At 43.5% G+C, this 18644-nt stretch overlaps 1 protein-coding gene across 1 annotated transcript in view; it reads right to left on the reverse strand.

The window, feature by feature from the left end:
- Window positions 1–18644, reverse strand: part of SLC7A6 (solute carrier family 7 member 6) — a 118993-nt gene that overhangs the window by 31361 nt on the left and 68988 nt on the right. The window contains exons 3-6 of the mRNA XM_063945359.1: window positions 18015–18140; window positions 17055–17199; window positions 11505–11628; window positions 8793–8896 (exon numbers count right to left, since the gene is read on the reverse strand). Of these exons, the coding sequence (XP_063801429.1) occupies window positions 8793–8896; window positions 11505–11628; window positions 17055–17199; window positions 18015–18140 (499 nt within the window). The remainder of the gene's footprint in view (window positions 1–8792; window positions 8897–11504; window positions 11629–17054; window positions 17200–18014; window positions 18141–18644) is intronic.

Here is an 18644-nt window from a genome sequence, read left to right on the forward strand (position 1 = left end):
TACATGAAATCAGTAACTTATAGAAAATATTCTTTCCCTGAGTAGTAACAGTCAGGAGATCTATCCCTGGATCTCTTCGCCTCAGCTCACTCGCGCTAGACATCTCACGCTGCGTGGTGTATTGAGGCTGGGTGCATGAGTACACCTCTGTATAGGAAACGTGTCAGTTGGAGTGTTTATATATTACTCTATTACTCCTTAACTGGATCATAGATCGTTTAGGAGTGTCGGTGGCCAAATGTGTGTCCTAACTCATTTAAATGCATCTTGGTCTCTTATACTACTTTAACAATTAGCGTTTACACATCTAATACCCCTTTCACATCGCACTTAAAACCCGGTATCGACACGGCATATTGCCGTGTCGAAACGGGTCAGTGTGCGATGTGAAAGGTCCTTTGCAGAATTAGCGGGTCGCCTGACCCGGTAATTCAACCCGGTAAAAAAGAAGGGTTATTACCGGGTTGAATACCGGGTCAGGTGCAGTGTGAATGGGAGCCGTTCCGATGCGACACGGCTCCTATTCACAGCATAGGGAGAGGCGGCGCAAGACATGAGCTAATCTCCCAGCGCCGCCTCCACCCCCGCCCCTGCTGCTGCTGCGCCCCCCGCTGCTATGGCAACCGACCCGGTATATTGCCGGGTCGGAAAGCCAGCAGAGGAGCGCAAATGCCGGATCCCACCCGGTAAGGACACGTTTCTCTTACCGGGTAGGATCCGGCATTTGCGATCTGAATGCAGCATAAGTTTATAGCGCAGATCCTTTTCCATCCTTTCATTCCCATGTAGTATAACTTGCAGGGCGCTACAGCCACACACTTTTGGGTCTTGCAGTGGTTTCAAAAAGTCCAGTTATACAACTAATTGCTGTTTGTGCAAATACATATCCTATATAATAGCCCAGATCTTTGACTCTGTGCCTGGGCCTCTAACGCTGGGCGTGGCTAGGAGCTCTCATTGGGTTAGCAGCAGGTCTATCACACCCAGTCCACAGCTGACTGGGCGAGAAACGCCCTCCCACACAGGTTACATCCAATGGGAGTCTCTGCCCTTTGACTGCTGTCTGTTCCCAGAGCAGGATTAACAGTGGGACTGATGGAGCTGCAGCTCCAGCCCCTCACACCAAAATAGGCCCCCTGCATCTGCAGCAACATACCCTCCAACAATTTACACATAAAAAAACGATACAAATCAGAAAAGGGGCGTGGTCTCGGGTACAGTGACGTGACCACGCCCCTTTTCCTATACTTTCAATGGAAGCTTGGAGAGCCAAAAATCAGTACAGACCATAAAAAAAAAAAAAAAAGGGACTGTACCTGCCAAAAAAGGTGCAGCTGGAGGGTATGCCACTGCATCTGCAGCAAGTCTCAGCGCTGTAGATAGGGAAAACAAAAACTTTTACTGCAGCGTCCTATGGGAGTCATTCTAACCTGATCGCTCGCTGCAGTTCATCGCATGGCCGATGGCTGTCGTTGCCTAGCGATCGCCTCTGCCTGATTGACAGGCAGAGGCGGTCGCTGGGTGAGAGGGGGGCACGGCAGCGTTTGGCCGCCGTTTTGTGGGCACGGTCCGGCCAACGCAGCCGCTGCGACCAGGGCACCGACGGGTAACTCCCGGCCAGCCGCAGGAGCTGCGCTGGCTGGGAGTTACTCTTCAAGTACAGATGCATCGCCGCTGTGCGATGCTTTTGTACTTGTGCGGGGGGGGGGGGGGGAGCTGGCCTGACATGCGGGGCGGACTAGCCCTGTGCTGGGCGTCCCCCCGCATGTCAGTGTAAGTGATCATAGCTGTGCTAAATTTAGCACAGCTACGGTCAGGTCGGAATGACCCCCTATGTCCTGCTGCCAGTCCGCCTGCCCACTCCAGCATCAACAATCCACACTCCCTAGCCACAGCGCAGGTGGAACAAAAGCCACCGGCCATAGATGTATATGAAAGCGGCGCAGCGGAAGGCTTCCGTAGCCCTCCCTGCGCAGCATACTCTCTGAGCCCCGGAGCCTCCTCTGCATGTGATGTCACAGAAGTGCCTCACAGCCACGCCCAGATCCCCATAGGCCCTGACTCCGCAACACAGCACATGGCCTGCCGGCCTGGAAGCCCCGAGATGGTTAATGTAGAGGATAGAGAGGGTGATATCGCGGAGGGTAATGTATGGACACTGAATCAATGTAAAAGGTGACAGTGCTGTGCAGTCCAGTTGGTGTGCAGTGTCACTGACACAGCACTCTCACCTTTTACACTGATTCAGCGAGTCAGTCAGTTCTGCCAGCCAGTCACTATTGTTAGCGCCGGTGTCCCATCGCGCCGCATTACAGGGAAGTAGATGCACTAAATAAACTACAGCTCCCAGCAGCCCTTAGCGCCAAAGCATTCCGGCCCATAGGGCTGCTGGGAGCTGTAGTTTATTGAGTGCATCTTCTTCCCTGTAATGTGGCACGTTGGGACACCGGTGCTAACAATAGTGACTGGCTGCTGTGCGAGTCTCTGGGAGAGCCACTGCCAAAGGGAGGACAGCAGCCTAGCTGCTTGCAGGAGGAGAAGCAGGATAAGCATTACCCGCCCCTCCCCCACTCGCAGAACCTCTGGGCCCCATCCGCAGCTCTCGCACACCACCCCTCCACCACCCACAGTGGCTCCGGACCCCCTCCCCCCATCCGCAGCACCTCCGCACCTGCCCCTTCCCCACCCGCTGTGGCTCCGGACCACCACCCGGCCCTCCCCCACACGTGCCACCCCCGCAACCACCCCTACCCCACCCACAACACCCCCAAACCCCATCCGCGTCTCCCCCACACCGCCACTCCCCCAACCACAGCACCTACTAGGTGATTCATTAGGCCCTGCGCGCGCTGTTCACGCCGTTGCAAGGGGCTACGACCCCTTAACCATCGCGCGCTCTTTGTCCATGCAATATTTAACCACTCACACAATTATGATTTCAGGTAATACTCCATATAATACAAATATTGCACGCCACAAGGGTGTGCAAGGGTTAAGGGGGCATAGCCCCTTACGACGGTGTGAAGAGCGCCCGTAGGGCGCGATGAATCACCTAGTTAAAAATAATTCCAAATATTACATTGTATACCAGTTTGTCTGGTTCATTGTACTAGTGCCTGAAAGCCTTTGGAAATTTCTACAGCTCTTGGTTTACTGCCAAGTTCTAAGCAAATGTTCATCAGAGTGACATGTTCTTCAGTTAGTAGGGCACCTTCAGGCAATTTACATAAAGTAGCGTTTTACAAATCTAATTAAGGGAGCACAATACATATTATATCTTCGTGTAGGACTGGCCATAAGGGAGATACAGAATACACATTGCTCATTTCTGGCATCAAGCACAGCCTGAAGTGTCTTTAGTACTGTGCAACTTGACGTAGCTACAATAGCATTAGCAATGTTTTAGTGAGTGCAGAAGATCAAAGTTTGTGATTTTAATATATGAATGCATTTTATTTTCTACACACACCGGCCACTTAATTAGGTGCTCCATTCTTCTACTGGTAGGACCCCATTTGCCCCAAAAACAGCAAGGATTTTTGGGGCATTGATCAACATGGTGTTGGAAGCATTCCTTACAAATGCCCCATTCCACTACATCCCAAATATGCTGCACTGGACTGAGACCTGGTGACTGTGGCGGCCACTGGAGTACACTGAACTCATTGTCATGTTCATGAACTAGCTTTAGACGACGTGTGCATTGGGACACGCCGCTTTATCCAGCTGGAAGTAGTCAGTAGATGGATAGTGTGTGGCTATAAAGTGAGACAGTCAGCAACAACACTCAGGAAGACTGTTGCATTTAAACATTGCTCAATTGGTATAAAGGGACCTATTGTGTGCCAAAACACCTTCCCCACAGGACATCACCAGCTTGAAGAGTTGACACACAGAAGGATGGATAAATGTTGTTCAATTCTCACCATCCCATCTGTATGTTGCAGTAGAAATGAGTAAGGTCAGGTGACATTTTTCTGATGTCAAACTCCAGTTTTTGGGAGAGTGTGTCTGCTACTCATAGAAACACAGAATTTGACGGCAGATAAGAACCACTTGGCCCATCTAGTCTGCCCATTTTTTTTATCCTTTAGGTAATCGCAACCCTTTTTGAACCTTAATTCTTTGTAAGGATATTCATATGCCTATCCCAAGCATGTTTAAATTGCTCTACAGTCTTAGCCTCTACCACCTCTGATGGGAGGCTATTCCACTTATCCACTACCCTTTCTGTGAAATAATTTTTCCTTAAATTTCCCCTGAACCTGCCTCCCTCTAGTTTCAGTGTATGTCCTCGAGTTCTAATACTTCTCTTCCTTTGAAAAATGTTTCCCTCCTGAACTTTGTTAAAACCTTTGGTTTATTTTAAAGTTTCTATCATGTCTCCCCTTTCCCTTCTCTCCTCCATACTATCTATACATGTTAAGATATTTTAGCCTTTCCGGGTAAGTTTTGTGATGTAGGCCATGCACCATTTTAGTTGCCCTTCTTTGTACACTCTCTAATGTATTTATATTCTTCTAGAGATATGGTCTCCAGAACTGGACAAAGTATTCCAGATGAGGCCGCACCAATGACCTATACAGTGGCATTATTACTTCTCTTTTCCTGCTACTGATTCCTCTCCCTATGCAACCAAGCATCTGACTTGCCTTTCTCATTGCTTTGTTGTATTGCTTTCCTGCCTTTAAGTCACTTGAAATAGTGACTCCTAAATCCCTTTCCTCCTCAGTAGTTTCCATTATAGTACCCTTGATACTATATTTAGCCTTTGGGTTTTTGAGACCCAAGTGCATGATTTTGCATTTTTTAGCATTAAACTGTAGTTGCCATGTTCTTGACCATTTTTCAAGCCTAGCTAGGTCATCAATCATTTGTTTTACCCCTCCTGGTGTGTCTACCCTGTTGCATATCTTTGTATCATCTGCAAAAAGGCATACTTTCCCTTCAATACCATTTGCAATGTCACCAACAAAGATATTAAAGAGAACTGGTCCGAGTACAGATCCCTGGGGTACTCCACTGGTAACATTTCCCTCCATAGATTGCACTTCATTTACTACAACTGTCTGTTTCCTATGCTGCAACCAGGTTCTTATCCATTTAACTATTCTATAATCCACCCCCACACTTTCAAGTTTATTTAGCAGTCTGCGATGTGGGACAGTGTCAAATGCCTTACTAAAGTCTAGATATGCTACATCTACAGCCCCCCCCCCCTTGATCTATTATTTTCATCACAGAGTCAAAAAAGTCAGTAAGATTTGTTTGGCATGATCTCCCACCAGTAAATCCATGCTGTTTTGGATCCTGTAAGTTGTTTGATTTAAGATATTCCACAACTCTTTCTTTTAGTAGTTTTTCCATTACTTTCCCTACTACTGATGTAAGGCTAACTGGTCTGTAGTTACTTGCTTCTTCCTTGCTTCCACTTTTGTGCAATGGAACTACATTTTCTCTTTTCCAGTCCTCTGGAATGGCACCTGTATTTAGTGACTGGTTAAATAATTCTGTTAATGGTGCCACCAGCACATCTTTTAGCTCTTTTAGTATCCTTGGGTGTATCCCATCTGGCCCCATTGATTTATCCACTTTTAGTTTTGAAAGTTCAGTTAGGACCTTCTCCTCTATAAATGTACTTTCATCTACCTTATTTTTATGAATGTCCTTGCAACATAACTGAGGCCCCTTCCCTTCTTCTGTAGTAAATACTGAGCAAAAATAATTATTTAGGTGATCTGCTATTGCCTTGTCTCCCTCCACCAAATTCTCACTCTCTGTCTTGTCTTATTATTCCTCCATTTGATTTTCTCCTTTCATTTATATACTTAAAAAAAGTTTTGCCCCCTTTATCTACCGACTGGGCCATTGTCTCCTCAGCTTCTGCCTTTGCACGTCTGATCACTTTCTTAGCATCCTTCCGTCTGTCAAGATACACCTCTTTGTCATTATTATTTTGAGTCTGTTTGTATTTCCTAAAAGCCATCTTTTTTTGCTTTCACACTAGTTGATACTTCTTTTGTGAACCACATTGGCTTCCTTTTCCTGGTGCTTTTCCGAACCCTTTTGATACAAAGGTCTGTTGCCCTTAGTATTTGCACTTTTCAGTTTTTCCCATCTCTCCTGCACTCCTTCCAAGTTCCTCCAGTCCGCCAATGAATCACTTAAACATCTCCCCATTTTTGCAAAGTCAGCATTTCTAAAATCCAACACCTTTGTTTTTGTGTGACAGGAGTTGGATCCTGTCTTTATACTAAACCATACTGCTTGATGATCACTGGATCCCAGGTGCTCACCCACATATATGTCTGATATCCTGTCTCCATTTGTAAGAATCAAATCTAATATTGAATCTTTGCGAGTGGGCTCCCTCACCAATTGCTTGAGATGCTCCCTGTAAGGAATTTAGAAATTTGCCACTTGTAGCTGAACTTGCAAAGGACCCCTCCCACCCAAGGTAAATTAAAGTCTCCCATGATTATAACTTCTCCCTTTAAAGCCATTTTAGAGATGTCCAACAGTAGGTTCCTGTCCAAATCCTGCCCCTGGCCTGGTGGTCTATAGATCACCCCAATGCAAATAATGTCCTTCTCCCCAGTTTCCGTGGTGACCCAAAGGGCCTCAGTTTTGTCCTCAACATATTGTATTAAAGTAGCATTTATGCTTTTTTTCCACATACATTGCTACCACTTCCTCCTATTCTTCCCATTCTATCCTTCCTAAATAAATTGTATCCTGGTATAGTTATGTCCCAGTCATGATTCTCATTGCACCATGACTCAGTAATTGCAACAATATCCAGGTTATCCCTTGTCATTATCGCAATTAGCTCTGGAATTTTGTCTCCTAAGCTCTTAGCATTTGCACACATAGCTTTAAGAATTTTGTCTGTGCATCTGTTATTAGTAGCCATGTCCAGACAGTACAAAAAATAACAAGTTTAAAGTTGAAATAACCTGTTTGGTGATGTTGTTCAGTGTTTGTTTGTTTGTTTGTGTCCCCCCCCCCCCCCTCCCAATCAGGAATCACAGTCTGTCCTTTACACCACGACTACACCTCACTAAATGAAAATATATAGTACACCTGTCCACAAATGGTCAAAGGAGGTACACACCAGACAGCATGCAGTAATAAAACGGTTTCACTGAACAACTTCCCCACACATGCAATGCCAATTACAAGCAATTCATTACATCAAGAACATACATGAGTTTGCATAATAGAGAACTGTAGTGAGCAGATTGGGGATGTCTTTTCTTAGTTTAAAAGACAGATAATATGCATAAGATGAATTACATACTTTTGAGGCATTAAGGCAGTCCATATGTCATAGTTTTGGTGTGTTGTTGTTTTCCTTCTGTTCTCCTTCGGTTTAACGCAGGTATAACGCTAATATTATAATAACACTTTTATGTCAGCACTTCTATGGAAGCACTACCAGCCGACGGCTACAAGCCGTACACTAGACTTTAAATAGGAACAATTTCCATGTGAATGCAATGATTGCAAACTCCTCCCCCAATACAATCCCACTTCAAACTAAGGCAATAAATTAACTTACACAAACAGGCATTACATACCAATAAGTCAGCCAACTAAATCTTTACAGAGTTAAAAAACAAACAAACAAAAAAAACCTCTCTCAATGTACCTACTCCTTAGTTTCCCATTCTTAGCTGACAGGAGTGGAACCCGGTATGATTTTCTGCCGCTGTAATGCATCCACTTCAGACTCAATGTCCTGTTCAGAGGTACTCTTCTACATACCAATATTTGAAGGCATTGTTATTGGAGTTCCTGTCAGTTTGTCCGCAAGAACCAGTCTGGCCAGTCTCCAATGATCTCTCATTAACAAGGCCTTTTCTGCCCACAGAAATGCTGCTCTCTATAGACTTTAAAGACCAGTCAGTCAGCATGCTAGATGCAGTCTGTGACTGCACTGGCTTCACAGTGTCTGGCATTGACTTCCTATTGGAAGTCCTACCTGACAGTCACACCACAAGGCAGTACCATCGGGAGGTGTTTCCTGCCTCTAGGACTGCCAGACTGGAATGTGATAAGCAAAGAGCTGGGTTCGTACAGGAACCCACTCCTGGCCTTTGGCGCAGCCCACTCCAATTCGGCTTCTATGGACTGCAACCGATGCAGTCCATAGAAGCCGGGGGTTTGCACGTGCGCAGTTGCACCGTGGCATCTGCACATGCAGGATCCACTGCACAGGTGCCGGACCCAGGGCTGGTGGCAGGCAGTCTCCTCTCCGCGGCAGCCCTCTTACTAAACGTAAGTAGGAGCCAATGCTGATAAAGACTACTGTGTGTGAAATCCCCAGAGATAAGCAGTTTCTGAGATAAACCACCAACAATAATTTGAACCATTCTGCTGTTTGGTCTTTACAACAACTGAACCTCTTGACCATGGGTGCACAGAGTTACTGCTACCAGATTGGCTGAGTAGATTTTTGAATGAATAAGCAGGTGTAACTAAATAAAGTGGTTACTGGGTTTAGCTTTATGGTCTGAAACCAATCGGGTTCACACATTTCTGTTTGTAGCCTCCTCACGTGGCGAACACAAATGTGTGAAAAAGTTTGTGCTCTAATCAGAACTTTTGATAATAGGCACCAAAAATAAGTTAAATGCTTTATAGGGCGCCCATTATCGCCACCCACAAAAACAACTAAATCACCCCCTCCAGTTTCATCAGATAAAAATTGTGTAAAGGGTGCAATTTATTTGAGGATTTATGTAATAACTTTACTGGATGTAGCCAACATATTTATGATGGGTCCATACCTGGAGGCAGCGAGGATAGAGGAGTTAAGGCCACCAAAACAGGAGAGGGCCACAGCGAAAGGAATTGTCCAGCTAAATACACCATATACCATATCAGCAAATGTCTGCGACGAGGCAACATTTTTAAAGAAAAAAGAAAAAATAGAAACATGTTTAAATAAACCACACCTTAAATAGCACACAAACATTAAGAAAAACAATAACAATGTGATAGAGAGGTCGACATCACAGGGGTTGCAGGAAGAAAATTTTTTTGCGTTAATTTAAACAATTTCTCCATGCAAAGTGCCTGATTCTAATGGTGCCCATACACTTGTGACATAATCGGTGTTAACCTTCGATTTTGACCGCATCTGTGAGAGAAATCTAAGGATTGTATGCACATTTTAGGTACCTTTCAATGCGATGTGCGGGCACACCGGTCGAATCTCACGCCTCAAGATAGTATGTGCTGCACTTAATATTTATCGAATCGCAGTGCGATTGCATGTGTTTTTAAAAACACATGCTATATATATCGCACTGCGATGTGCGATGGGCACCCGCCGGGAGCAGCCAGAGGCCGCTCCCACTCGGCGGTGACCTGCCCATCACGTGATTACCATGCGATCTAACGCATGATCGCATGGTAATCACTTTGGTAGTTCAGGTGCGATGCCCTGAGATGTCGCGTCGCGGGACACCGCACAAGTGTATGGGCACCATTAGGTGGGAGTAAAGCAAGGCCTACACTATACAATTATCTGGCAGATCATCTGTGCAATCTGGCTGGTTGGAATGAAAATCTAGTTACGGATTAGAGTAAAATCACAGTTGACCATTTGCTCCCAAACACTGGAAAATGGACAAAAATGGTCATTCAGACAAATTGGTTAAAAGCTCTTTTTTACTCCCACCTCAGAATGAGGCACAAAGAGTAGGTTTTATCATCAGGTGCATAATGGAAGCCATGGACATAGCTATACTGGTGCCACTGCTATAGGGCCCAGAGGCTGAGGGGCCCGGGTCATATAGTTGTCTACCAGTTCCCCAGAATTGCTTGCTGAGAAATTAAATCCAACCTATTGCCCGGCCAGAATGGGGCGACATTCCATTTTCAAGAATGCCTCTACAATGTAGCATAAACTGGGGATACTAGTGTGGAACATTATAAAGATGACACTTTAATATGGCATAATATGTACTGGAGACACTGTGGCATAATGTGTACTGGCAGCACTATTACAGGGCACACAATGAACTAGGGCACTACTACGGGGCAAACAATGAACTCCTGTGGAGAGACATTTCTTTAAAAGCATTAGGCAATGTTGCTATGGGGCCCACTATAGGTGGCTACTCCGAAACTGTTGGGAATTGTTGCTGAAGTACCAAGTAACAGCAAATCACACTGGGGGATGTGTAGCAAGCCTTGCAGAGAGAGAGAGAGAGAGAGAGAGAGAGAGAGAGAGAGAGGTGGAGAAGTTGCTCAATGCAACCAATCGACTTGTGTAACTGCCATTTATCTGGCACAGTCTATCAAATGACAGAAGCTGGTACCTTTGGCCAACAGCTCCACTTTCTCTCTCTCCAGAGCTTGATACAACTCCCCCACGGTGTGACAATATAAATATGGCAGCATCACACAACTGTAGGACCAATACTGTATCTCTCTCACACACACACACACACACACATTTGCAGGAAAAGCCACATAGGCTGTGAATATATATATATTAGTGCCTACACATATAATGCAAACTCCCTGGATTTGCACTCCGCTTGCGGTCTGTATGATACAATAACACCGACTGTATGTGTGATTATGATCTTATAGACCTGCACAGACATGTAAGAAATGTCACACCTCACGACACCCAGCAAGCCCAAGCACAGCAAAATATTGTTTTCCGAATGCATATTTCTCCTTAGTACATACAGTCCAATATAACCTCCCTACAGCCAAATGCTCTGACAAACCCCTCTGGCAGTGAACAGCGCCTTGTACAATCCATGTCTTCTAGTTAAATCTTGCTATAAACTAGGGTTTTCCTAAGACTGCACATAGTTACTGACATTAACACAGAAAGACACAGGAGGAGGACTATTACTGGCGTGACATTAGAATATAAGTGACAATAGCTGGACAGAAAAATAAGGGCAATGCTGCATTAAAACAATTCTGTGCCAGTGTCCACTACCAAGAAGACCAAAATACTGCATTATCCTCATACACAGGAAGTACACCAGAATTCAGCAATGATGCAAGGCTCTCCAATTGTTGCTGAGCTACAACTCCTAGCAGGCACTGCCAAGCACCCATTAAGGCTCTGCTGTTGCTGAACTTAAAATACCAGCAGAACATGCTGGGACTTGTAGTTCTGTAACAGCAAATAAAGCCACAAGCAAGCTTTCAAGACAACAATGGTCACTGAAAGGGTTTTAAAGAGACACTACAGAGGTGCCTTATACACATAATATTTTAGCACCATATAGCTCAAGACATATTAGTTATTTTAAACAGTGGGATATTCATGCAAACTGTGTCACCTGTGCTGTAATCCACAATAACCCAGCCAATACTAAATTAGAGAATGATCGTGACTTGCGTCACTTACTACACCCATCCATCTCTATCCGCATACAGATCTCATGCTGAACCTAACAGCAACCCCCATACAAAGTATGTAATTACATACATACGGTGCATAAAATGGGACAATAGCTACTCACCACAGCCACTGCATCACTGGCAACAACCGCATTGAAATCCAGCACTGTGTAATAAGCCACATTGGTTAAAATATATATGATGGTGACAATGGGCATGGAAATCCCAATGGACAATGGCAAGTTCCTGAAATAAACAAAATACTGATGGAAGACAGGAAACACAGCATCCCCTATAGACATACAGCAGCAGGGAAATTTACATTTTATTCATTATATGAAATGTCATCCTTAAAAGAGAGATCTAGAGCACGGTTACATACATTGGGGCAGATGTATTATACAGGTTGAGTATCCCTTATCCAAAATGTTTGGGACCACAAGTATTCTGGATATTGGATTTTTCCGTATTTTGGAATAACTGCATACCATAATGAGATATCATGGCGATGGGACCTAAGTCTAAGCACAGAATGCATTTATGTTTCATATACACCTTATACACACAGCCTGAAGGTAATTTAATACAATATTTTGAATAACTTTGTGTATTAAACAAAGTTTGTGTACATTGACCCATCAGAAAACAAAGGTTTCACTATCTCACTCAAAAAAGTCCGTATTTCAGAATATTTGGATTTGGGACACTCAACCTGTACCTTGGAAAAGGTTATCACTTTTCAAGGCTTAGTACATCTGGCCCCACTATATACACCACTACAAAATGTATATTATATACCGATATTACACATTGCGTATATTGTATGCTGGATCTCCATGAATTTCAGATTCCTAAACAGTGCAAACCTTCCTTACAATATGTGGGTGAGGCTTCCTGTGTATTAGGGATTTCATACAAAGTAAATGACAGCTGAAGGTTGTGGACAAAAGCACACTGGAAGTTACACATCACATATCAGGTACCAAGTGTTCTTATAGAGCTCACTCTGACTGTATTACACATGGTGCATATGCCCACACTATAATTTATTATAATCCGGAAGAATCTCATCAGTAGTAGTTTATTTAGTTGCAGTGCTCCGACCAGAACATGAATGATCCCAAGCTCTGTGTCACAGGAACCTCTACCAACAAGCAATATACAGTAAGTAACACCTGAGGCAATGTTACAGCAGGCATTTCTTAATGGGGTGTGTGTTAGTAGCTGTACATTGCAATTAAGCTTTCACATGAGTGGTACTTTATTGTTAGATTTACACAACAGCCTGACATATATGCACCAGAATCAGCACAGCGTGGCAACCTATCCACATACCTATCTGCAATACTGAGATCTCTTTCTGCCTCCTGCACACTCTGGAGTCTATTCATGAAGCAGTGAAAAGTGTGACACTTCTAGCCAATCATGTTGCTGTACATCTTCCTTTATCTATTTAGATTGCATGCTCATTGGGGCAGGGGGACCACAAATTTAACATTTTCTCATGATCTTGTTGCTCGTTATGTGCTACCATATAGGTAAACATTTACGTACTAGTACACAATGTTACTTTACAAATAAACAATGTTACTTTACAAATAAACACACCTCTCTACACATATATTATTTTTGATTAGAAAAAAAATAAACTCATTAAAAATCTAATTTTTTTCTTAAACAAGCCATGTATATATGACCAATACAACGGTCACAGGCAGTTGTGGACCCAGGAGGGGGCGTGATCAGACACACCATAAGCAGCCACAATCTCCCTCCTGCCTACAGCAGTCAGCACAAGCAGCTATATCAGCATAGCACTGGTGTGCGGCACATCAGGACAGGGAGAGAACAGGACGGAGGTTGCAGCTGCACTATTAGCCCCCTGGGTTTACCACTGGTCTCAGGCCTACTATCTGATATCTCTAAATTTACAGTACGTAAAGAAATTAATTGTCTTCAACTAATCTGACAATCCTATCATCTTCTAAAAAATCTAAGGTTCAATGTGATAAATATCTTCTATCTGTATATTTAATGCACACAACATACTGTACGTATAAAAGTCCTGTAAAGAATATCTTGATAAACAGAGAATTCTGAGGTCATCATTGTGTATTAGGAAACTTCTGCCATGAAGAATAATGCGCTTCTCCTGGAAATGATTCCAGTAATCAGTCACCTCGGATTTCTGGGAGCTGTTTAAGATCGCTCAGCTTACAGCCTACTACCTTTATATGGTGACAATATTAAAATGTAATGTATTAAAACCATTGCTCGCTAGTTATACTCGTAAGTTCATTCCCATGGGCAGTAAATGAAGGAGTAATACTTCCAAACCAATGCTGTTGAACAAAAAGATTAAGGAACTAATGGTCAAAAAGAGGCGTTCAAAAAGTATGATACCCCTTTTCCACTAGCTCTAAAAACACAGGTAAATGCGCGGGGGCGTGTATTTACCAGTGTTTTTTTCTAGTGGAAACAGCTCCCCCTGCAAATTCCCGGATCAAGTGATCCAGGAATCCTACCCGAGTAGCTTGCCGGGTTGAACACGTGTTCAACCCGGTAAGCTGTGTAGTGTAAACGGAAGCCGTGTCAATGCGACACGGCTCCCGTTCACACTGTATGGAAGGGCGGCCCTGGGAGATCATGTGATCTCCCAGCGCCGCCCCTGCCGCGTCACTATCAGCGTCACCAAGCCGGCAATATGCCGGGTTGGTGAGCGCAGTGGGAAAGGGGGCTGAGCACGGGTCGCACCCATGTCAGGCTCCCGGCTGCGACCCGTGCTCATAGGTGGAAAAGGGGTATGAATCAGATGGGAAGGCGGATTCATTCCAGTGCTATAAGGATTGTAACAAAATCTGCAAAAAAGAAATAAAAGCGTCTAAAATAGAAACGGAAAAGCTAATAGCAAATGAAAGTAAATCAAACCCCCAAAAGGTTTTAAATACATCAACAGAAAAAGATTAAAGAGAGAGAGTATAGGCCCTTTAAAAAGCAATTTGGGCGTCCTAATCAAAGACAATGACATAGCGGAAAAAATAAATTAGTTTTTCTCATAAGTATTCACAAGAGAGGACCTGATGGCGGGGTTGACACATAACATCAGCAATGATAATGTCCCACTGCTTAATGCTTATTCAAGTGAGGAAGTAGTCAGAGACCGAATAAAAAAATTAATTAAGATTAATAAGTCACCTGGTCCCGACGGAATTCACCCAAGGGTCCTCATGGAGCTGCACTCTGAATTAGCAAAACCCCTACACTTGATTTTCATTTACTCACTTACATCAGGCATGGTCCCCAAAGACTGGCGTATATCGGAAGTAGTGCCGATATTTAAAAAGGGAAGTAAATCTGAACCGGGTAATTATTGACCAGTAAGTCTTACATTTATCGTGGGGAAAGTACTGGAAGGTATTTTAAGGGATAGAATACAGGAGTTCCTCGAAACCAATAAAGTTATTAATAGGAACCAAGATGGATTTGTGAAGGATAGATCATGTCAAACTAACTTAATAGGCTTTTATTAAATGATTAGTGCGAACCTAGATCAGGGTAAACAGGTGGATGTAATTTTTTAGACTTTGCCAAAGCTTTCAATACAGTACCTCACATGAGAATCATACAAATTAAGAGAACTTGGACTAGGGAAACACAATATGCACTTGGGTTAGAAAGTGGTTGGATACAAGGGAGCAGCGAGTGGTGGTAAATGGAACGTTTCAAATTGGACTGAAGTACTAAGTGGTGTGCCACAAGAGTCTGTACTTGGACCACTATTGTTTAACATTTTCATAAATGATTTAGATCTGGGTCTAGAGAGTACAGTGTCAATTTATGCAGACGATCCCAAACTGTGTAAGGTTATAGATTCGGAGGGGGATGCCAAGTCTCTACAGAACGACTTATTTAGATTACAAACATGGGCAGCAAAATGGAGAATGCGGTTCAACATAGACAAACGTAAGGTAATGCACTTTGGTAGCAAGAACAGAAATACTACCTACATACTAAATGGGGAGAAACTAGGGGATTCTGTACTGGAAAAAGATTTAGGTGTTCGCATTGATAACAAATTTAGCAGTAGCACCCAAAGTAGGAACGCAGCAAAAAAGGCAAACAAGGTATTAGCATGCATAAAGCGTGGAATTGATGTAAGGGATGAGAGTGTTATACTTCCATTGTACAAATCACTCGTGCAGCCACATCTCGACCACCGTGCACAACTATGGGCACCATACTATAAAAAGGATATCTTGGAACTAGAAAAGGTTCAAAGACAGGCGACCAAATTGATTTAGGGTATGGAGACCCTAGAATACGAGGAAAGGCTCGATAGGCTAGGCATGTTTATACTGGAAAAAAAAGAAGATTAAGAGGGGACATGATTAATATCTACAAATATATAAGGGGTTAATGCACAGACCTAGCGGGGGATTTGTTTTTGGTAAGATCACCACAAAAGGACACGGTGACACTCTCTTAGGTTAGAGGAGAAGACATTTAGAACTCTGAGACGGAAGGGTTTCTTCACAGTAAGGACAACATATACTTGGAATTCCCTGCCTGAGAAAGTAGTAATGGCGGACTCTGTCACTACTTTTAAGAATGGGCTAGATAAATTCCTAGTGGATAAGGATATTCAGGGTTATGGTGTGTAAATCATGCACTTTAATAATAATAATTAAAAAAAAGGAATGGACATAAGAGTTAAACATTAACCAAAGTTATAATTTGTGATCTCCTATACTGCAATATTTTAAGACTAATAGGTTGAACTCGATGGACAAATTGTCTTTTTTTCAACCCCAAAAACTATGTTACTATGTACACTATGTACAGTACGTACGTACGTACGTACGTACGTACGTACGACAACACTCCTGACTTAGGGGTAAATTTACTAAAGGTGGGATTTTTTTTTTTTAGAACTGGTGATGTTGCTTATATCAACCAATTAGATTTTACTTAACATTTATCTAGCTGCTATTAGAAGATAATAGATAGAATCTGATTAGTTGCTATGGGCAACATCACCAGTTCTAAAAAAACCTCCCACCTTAGTAAATTTACTCCCTAGTATCTATATAAACTACAACAGGGAGTGCATTATCCCATAAATTACCTGGACACAAGTCCTAACTATGAGCCAGAGTTTTGCAAAGAAAACAGGGGGCTCTTGCACTGGTTTGGGGTCCCTCCCAATATCAGTTTGTCAACAACAACAAAAAAAATCACATAAAAAAGAATAATGTGGGCCCAGGATCGTAGGATCGGTATCCTATGATTGATGGTCATCTCAGTGACCAATTAGAGTCCGTTTTCATTGGCTGAAAATGGATTGTACGAAAACACATGGGATCGGGGATAAGTCCCTGATCCCATGCGTTCCTCTGGTGGCCCCTTATCGCAGATAATGCGTCAGGTGCCTGAGGCATCGTGCCTGCCAGAATTGGGGAAAATGGATGCCAGCATCGCTGCTAATATACCACCCTAGGTTTAAAAGCAAAGTGATACTGTCCCACTTTTTTGTGCTTTTTAACACTTGTATATTTGAGGACCAGCTAAATTTTTCAATAAGATTTTATAACCGGCAGACATGTGGAAATTGTAGGACAAGCCAGCTGAAGGCAGAGCCATGCGATACCCAATGCTGGTATCATTCGGATTACCTCTCTGGGTTCTTAATTTCTTCTGTCACATAATTGAGTGTGTCCCAGCCGGAGTAGGAGAAGAGGGCCGAATACAGAGCTAATGAGATGTCACCAGCATCCCAGGAAGACCCAGCAAACGAATCATCAAAGTGCTGAGTTTGTCCTAGGGAGAAAACCAGAGATACAATTCATTCTCTGCATTAAACTCCATCATAGATCAAAATATATCTAAAACCGCAAGTAGACCAGCTAACAAATGATAAAGTTGAAACACAGCAATAGTTTATAAAAACATTATCTTGTAGGACATGGATCTTCAACCTCGGTCCTCCAGCTGCTGTGAAACTACACATCCCAGCATGCCCTGCCACAGCTTCGCTATTTAAAGCATACTAAAACTAAGGCAGGGCATTCTGGGATGTGTAGTTCCACAGCAACTGGAGGGTGGAGATTAAAGACGCATGCTGTAGGGCAGGCCTGGCCAACCTGTGGCTCTCCAGCTGTTGTGAAACTACAAGTCCCATCATGCCTTGCCACAGTTTTGCTATTAGGGAATGCTAAAACTGTGACAGGGCATGCTGGGATGTGTAGTTTCACTACATCTGGAGAGCCACAGGTTGGCCAGGCCTGCTGTAGGGGAATTTTTTTCCTATGCAACGCAGATGTTCCACAGAATAGACTATAGTATTGTGAGACTTATCAAAGGACATTATCACGGATGTCATGAGCTGTTAATACTTCATGTATATAACTGGAGTTGCTGTTTTCCTTTATGTTGTATTGAAAGCATTGTCTTTAATACTCTCCCATTCCAAAGAGCAGCCCATTGTATTATGCACATATAGGAAGGCATCTGCCTGGATACAACAGATGTACTCCTACATGCCATCTGTCATGTTAGCTGGTCACCATTATACTGTAATGCAAATCTAAACGGACCTTTTTTCTTTTTTCCTTTCTTTTTTAACAAATCCTTACCTTGGCATAATTTAACAATACCAGTTATAATTATAGCAATTAGTGCAATGACTTTGGCGTAAGTGAAGAGATCCTGAACCCGCGTCCCCCATTTCACATAGGCGCAGTTTATAAAGGTGATGAGACCTGTGGGCGAAAATTAAAATCACATATTTAATGCATACATAGAAACATAGAATGTGACGGCAGATAAGAGCCGAGTGGGCTCATCTAACCTGCCCATGTACACACAAACGGGTTATTTTTGTTGGGAGCCAATTAACCTATAGTTTGAGATTGTGGGAAGAAACCGATCCCAGAGAAAATCAACACAAGCACTGGGAGAATATACAAACTCTACACAGGACCATGGTGGGAACTGAACCCATGACCTCAGTGCTGTGAGGCACTAATAATAACCATTACACCATCCATACACGCATCGAACATTGGGGGTGATTCAAACCGGAACGCTGGGCTCCTAACTTTGCTGTCCAGGGGAAGTGTAAATTCACCGTGCAAGTGTGCGATCGCATGTGTACTCTGAGGTGCAAAAATCCATTGTGTGCAGTCTCTGCGCAGCCCAGGATTTACTCCTCCAGTGCGATGAGAACGGGCTGATCGGGGCCGGAGCTTAGGTCAGATACTCTC

The sequence above is a fragment of the Pseudophryne corroboree genome, chromosome 11 (assembly GCF_028390025.1).
Source record: "Pseudophryne corroboree isolate aPseCor3 chromosome 11, aPseCor3.hap2, whole genome shotgun sequence".
Taxonomy (NCBI): Eukaryota; Metazoa; Chordata; class Amphibia; order Anura; family Myobatrachidae; genus Pseudophryne; species Pseudophryne corroboree.